General features: G+C 36.8%; 1 protein-coding gene across 3 annotated transcripts in view; it reads right to left on the bottom strand.

The window, feature by feature from the left end:
* The window catches only part of LOC133535366 (inositol 1,4,5-trisphosphate receptor type 1), a 208308-nt gene that overhangs the window by 12734 nt on the left and 189574 nt on the right, over nucleotides 1–6000 (bottom strand). For all 3 annotated transcript variants that reach the window (XM_061875143.1, XM_061875144.1, XM_061875145.1), the window contains 2 exons: nucleotides 3389–3528; nucleotides 530–695 (listed from right to left, as the gene is read on the bottom strand). In XM_061875143.1, the coding sequence (XP_061731127.1) occupies nucleotides 530–695; nucleotides 3389–3528 (306 nt within the window). The remainder of the gene's footprint in view (nucleotides 1–529; nucleotides 696–3388; nucleotides 3529–6000) is intronic.

Below are 6000 nucleotides of genomic sequence, written 5' to 3'. Positions count from 1 at the left end.
TGCACTATGTATGTGCACAGTTATTAATAGTTGTGTGATTATTACTTCTCCTTTGTAGTTTTTGATAGTGTTCATAGTGTATTTATTACCTTTTCCTTTTTTTTTTACTGTATGGAAAATCTGTACCACAACCAAATCATTTCCCTATTGTGGGAAACATAAAGGCTATCCTATCCTATTTAAAGGATATTTTTGTAATTGTTATTGCTTCATTAGATCCAGAAGACATTAAGAAACTTCTTGTCGCTACTGAGATCCCAGATCACCAGTTTAGATGCGTGACGCGCAGGAGCTTGAGAAAAACAAAGAAGGCACATTTTAAAACCTGCTGAGCAAACTTCAGCAAAATGAACAGCTTTATAACTCCTACGGTAGCTGAGCAAGCAGAGTCTGGGGTTAACAGAAAGTACAAGAGCCCTGCACTAGATCATAAACCATTCACTCCTAAGCGTTGCCGTAGGTCTGCACTCTCTTGTTCCGCAGGTTTTTGAAGCACATACAGTCATGAGTTTTATTCCAAGGGTCTCACCACAGATGAAGCAGGTGGTCTTCAGGACTTCTTCTTTCTTCTGTTTTTCACTTCTCAGGTCGGCAAAGGTGTCAATGATGACACCAAAAATGAGGTTGAGGACAATGATGATGACCATGAAGAAGAACAGCAGGTCGTAAATGACTCTGGCTGCAAACAATGGCTCCTGTTAGAAGACCAAAAACAAGGTTGAATGGAATATACTGATCTTGCTTGTTTTGCTAGCTCGTAATGTGAATTTGTGATCAAGATTTTGTTTTTTCAACGGTTTGACCCAAAAGACAAATCTTTACATAAGCAAGATAGGGAAGTTGACCTTATTTGTTATGACTGCTGAAACACAAGCTCTAAGATGTAACCAGCCAGATGCTACAGGTAATCTCTAAAGACCCACGCTGGCAAAATGTAATTAAACAAATGGTTTTCTGTTTACTTAATTCACGTAACCTCTGTGGCCGCAACATTAGCTACATTTTGTTTGACCCCCTTCTTATTTTGTGACTTTTTTTCTGCCAAGTACTAACTTTACAAACATATTTCGTATTTCCCAAAGTTTTTTGCCAAAATGTAAAGTCCATGCGAACAAGCCTCAATGGTTTCCTGACTTTCTATATTGTCTTTGAAAACGGTTTTGTCTGGATTGTTTGTAAAATGAAGACTGAAAAAAAACTCTAAAAAGTGCGATATTGATTTGCTGTTGACGAACAGTCCATGTTTTCCTTTTTCAAGTTACATGGGGTCTGTATATATATATATATATATATATATATATATATATATATATATATATATATATATATATGTATATATATATATATATATGTATATATATATATATATATATATATATATATATATATATGTATATATATATATATATATATATATATATAAGGGGTCCTGGGTTCAAATCCAGGCTCGGGATCTTTCTGTGTGGAGTTTGCATGTTCTCCCCGTGAATGCGTGGGTTCCCTCCGGGTACTCCGGCTTCCTCCCACTTCCAAAGACATGCACCTGGGGATAGGTTGATTGGCAACACTAAATTGGCCCTAGTGTGTAAATGTGAGTGTGAATGTTGTCTGTCTATATGTGTTGGACCTGCGATGAGGTGGCGACTTGTCCAGGGTGTACCCCGCCTTCCGCCCTATTGTAGCTGAGATAGGCGCCAGCGCCCCCCGCGACCCCAAAAGGGAATAAGCGGTAGAAAATGGATGGATGGATGTGTGTGTGGGAAAAATCACAAGACTACTTTATCTCTACAAAACTGTTTCATGAGGGGTTTCTTCAATCATCAGGAGATTTTAATGGAAGCATTCACCTGATGATTGAGGGAACCCCTCATGAAACAGTTCTATAGAGATAAATTAGTCTTGTGATTTTTCCCACACATACATATTGCGCACTATTCTCTGGAAAATCCAATCAAGATTTTATATATATATATATATATATATATATATATATATATATATATATATATATATAGATAAATATATATATGATACACACAAAAAATACAATACCAGACAAAAAGTTCAACGCTTTTTCATGCAATTCAATAAGCAGTTGTCACTATACTTTTGACGGGCACTGTACATGTTACAACTAATACAGGAGTGTCCAAAGTGCGGCCTGCAGTTTTGCAGTTTGTATGTTTTTGGCCAGTGTACATTGTACAAAAAAATGGAAAAAAAAATATTAAAAATCTAACAACAAAAGACAAAATAAAATTAAAATGTTGCACTAGTAACAAATAACAAAAAGGTAAGGTTTTATTTATTAAATATGTTTTTTTTTAAGCCTTTTTACAAAACCATCTATAAATGATTTTATGTTGCAGTTTGCTACCCTAGATAGAAAATGTTTGGACACATGTTTAAGAATTGCATTATTACTGTGGCTGTATTTTGCAGTGCTATATAATTGCATTTACCATGAATTGATTAACGTGGGGGCTTCACGTCGGCAGAGGGGTTAGTGCGTCTGCCTCACAATATGAAGGTCCTGAACAGTCCTGGGTTCAATCATGGGTTCGGGGTCTTTCTGTGTGGAGTTTGCATGTTCTCCCCGTGAATGTGTGGGTTCCCTCTGGGTACTACGGCTTCCTCCCACTTCCAAAGACATGCACCTGGGGATAGGTTGATTGGCAACACTAAATTGGCCCAAGTGTGTGAATGTGAGTGTGAATGTTGTCTGTCTATCTATGTTGGCCCTGCGATGAGGTGGCAACTTGTCCAGAGTGACCCTGCCTTCCGCCTGATTGTGGCTGAGATAGGCGCCAGCGCCTGCCGCAACCCCAAAGGGAATAAGGGGTAGGAAATGGATGGATGGATGGATGGATGATTAACGTGGACCCCGACTTAAACAAGTTGAAAAACTTATTCGGGTGTTAGTGTTCAATTGTACGGAATATGTACTGTACTGTGCAGTCTACTAATAAAAGTTTGAATCAATCAAAAAAAAAACTGCTAAGGTAGTGGTCCAACAATATACACATCTCAGTTTGATGCAGTGCAGTTCTTAAGCACAGCAAACTATGAACATAACTACTTTGACAATGTTTTGCTATTCAGTTGATGTGCAGGTGTACCGAATGCTGCACTTTTTGGGAAAAATAAGCTTCAACCTTGCAATCCTGCTATTCAGCAACACTTTATGACTACATTGTATGATTACATGAGTACTTTTTCACGTCCTCTTTTGAGTACGAATTCAGAGGAAATTTGTCTTGCGTTTTTATTTCAACAGCTGCACGGAAACACAAATTGACACCCCTCTAGGCTTTTGAAGCAAGAGCTATTTTAGATCTTGATGTTTTTAAAGCCAGGTCACAAGACACGCACAGTCTTCAAAACACACCTCTTTGGAAGGCTTGCGGAGAACATCGCCTACACCCCCGCCGCTCCTCAAGCCGTGACTCAGGACAGTGACGATACACATTAGTAACGAGTCACACGTTCGCTCCATGTCGCTGTCCTCAGCATCGTCACTGTTCACACCTAAGAAAAGCACAAAGCATAGTAGAATAATAATAAATGATATCGCTAACAGAAAGTTCTTAAGGTGTTTAATTTTGCTACAATAGGTCCCCTATATCTTCTATAGGAACTAAAAATCTATTAATTTTAAATTGTTTATTACAATGACCATAGAAATTATGAACAGTCTTTGAATATGCAATACTTACTTGTATTACTTACTATGTACTTTTTAGTACTTTAAGTAAATCTTTGTTGTATTTTGGCCATAGTTTTTGTTGTGCTACTACTGTATTGTACGTGAATTTTACAAAGCAGGATTTTTTTCATGTTAAATTTTAAAATGTCAATGTCCAATTCTTTCTTAAAAGTGCACAATACACCGGCAATTATTCAACAATACTCCAAAGGTAAACAGGACATAAAAGTCCTTTATTGTTTAAATGTCAGTCTTTGGAACAATTTCCTACTTTTACTTATGTTGCTCAAATCTTTTGACCTAAATCAGTGATTCTCAAACTTTTTTCATCGAGTACTACCTCAGAAAAAAACTTACCACCACACCAAATACCACCATAATGACCAACATTAAAATACAGCAGCGTAGTAGGCCTAAGTATTCAATAAAAAACAAGTACGAGTTTTTTTAATAAGTATATTTAATATTTTTGACACTGTAACATTACACACAATTTGAACAGTAACACTGTGTTTAAATATGGGGGGGGGGGGGGATGCTGCACTTTAAATCGACAATACCCCAAAGGTAAACAGGACATAAAAGTCCTTCATTTTTCAAAGGGCAATTTTTGGAATCATTTCTTATTTTTACTTTTGTTGGTCAAGTCTTTAGCCCTAAACCAATGGTTCTCAAACTTTTTTTCATTGAGTATTACATCAGAAAAAAAACTTACCACCACACCACGTACCACCATAATGACCAACATTACAATACAGCAGCGTAGTAGGTCTAAGTATTCATTAAAAACAAGTAAGAGGTTTTTTTTTAACATGTATATTTAATATTTTTGATACTGTAAGATAACGCACAATTTGAACAGTAACACTGTGTTTAAATATAGGAACAAAAAAACACTGCACTTTAATCTAATGATTTTTTGGCGTACCAATATATGGGGCCGCGTACCACAGTTTGAGAATAATTCCCCTAAACAGAAATACCAAACAAGTATTTTTCTTATTTTCAACTTCCATCCATCAATCCATTTTCTACAGTTTGTCCCTTTTGGGTCGCAGGGGGTCGCTGGAGCATATCTCAGCTGCATTCGGGCGGAAGGCGGGTTACACCCTGGACAAGTCGCCATCTTATCGCAGTATTCTAAACTTTTGAAGGCCTATTGTTCAAATGGTGCCAGTTAGTGTAAGTATGCATAACATTACTTATTTTTACTCATTTAAATGTGTGATATTAGCTAATCAAGAGGCCTCCAAAAGGGTTAAGATTTAAAAAAAAAAAATACATTACATGTCTGATATTTTTGGTTAAAGTACCAGTAGAGTGGAAAAACAAGTATATTGAAGCTATGATCATATATATATGATTTATGACACCTAAAGACTGCCAAAGTTTGCAAATAAATAGATATGATCAAAATAGTATCAATCTCGCGGAGATTTTCTAAGCAATTTTGAGAGATAATGAGGAAACCTGTCATGTGATCCAAGACTTAGCGTTAGGAACCAATGATCCCTTCCCCATCAACATCAACGATAATCGAGCAGACTTTGTGCAAATCAACAACGATTACTTGGGGAAACATTATGATCGAGGAACTTATATTTTTGAGCCCGAATACAAAGATGATGAGTAGAAAGTTTTAGAAGCCAACTGCTAACCGGCGGCTGCACCTTTTTGTGATAGCAGCAATCGCAGCATTGCTAGGCGCTATACATACAAACTGATGACCAACTGGACGCTCACATAATCCCATTTAGACGAAGATTCAATAGCAAGACTCCCTAAGGGTTAAAAAAAAGTTCCTGTAGGAAGCATATTTTGATGTCTTTTTCGCCATCTCGCGGGAATGTGAAAGTGGACCAGCCTTTCGGACCATGGCCACATTTGTCTACTACCAGGTGAGAGATGCAGGAATTGTAATCTAGAATTTACTTTTAGCAAGCACCACTGCTATCAATGCGCCGCTAAAATATTCTGTCTATGATTGCACTTGAAATAACAATATCCCTCGTACTTGGTTAATTTTGAGGTCATGTCATGTAAATTGATTTTTGATGGTGGTTTCTGTACGTTTTAATGAGTTTAATGGGCGCAAACATTTTTACTTAATTGTTAGCTATTTATTTACGATTTTGAAAATACAATAAAGGGCCCAGCATATGTGTTCTTGTCTTACATAAGGTTTGTAAATGATAAACGGCACGTTTTTCCAATTATTGTGTATTTCCAGTATGACTGATCTTATAATATGGTCAAAGTGCAGAAGTGTTACTTACTACAGTGACGTAGAATCT

This window comes from Nerophis ophidion, linkage group LG16 (genome assembly GCF_033978795.1).
Source record: "Nerophis ophidion isolate RoL-2023_Sa linkage group LG16, RoL_Noph_v1.0, whole genome shotgun sequence".
Classification (NCBI taxonomy): Eukaryota; Metazoa; Chordata; class Actinopteri; order Syngnathiformes; family Syngnathidae; genus Nerophis; species Nerophis ophidion.
This window is presented reverse-complemented; position numbering and strand designations above follow the sequence as displayed.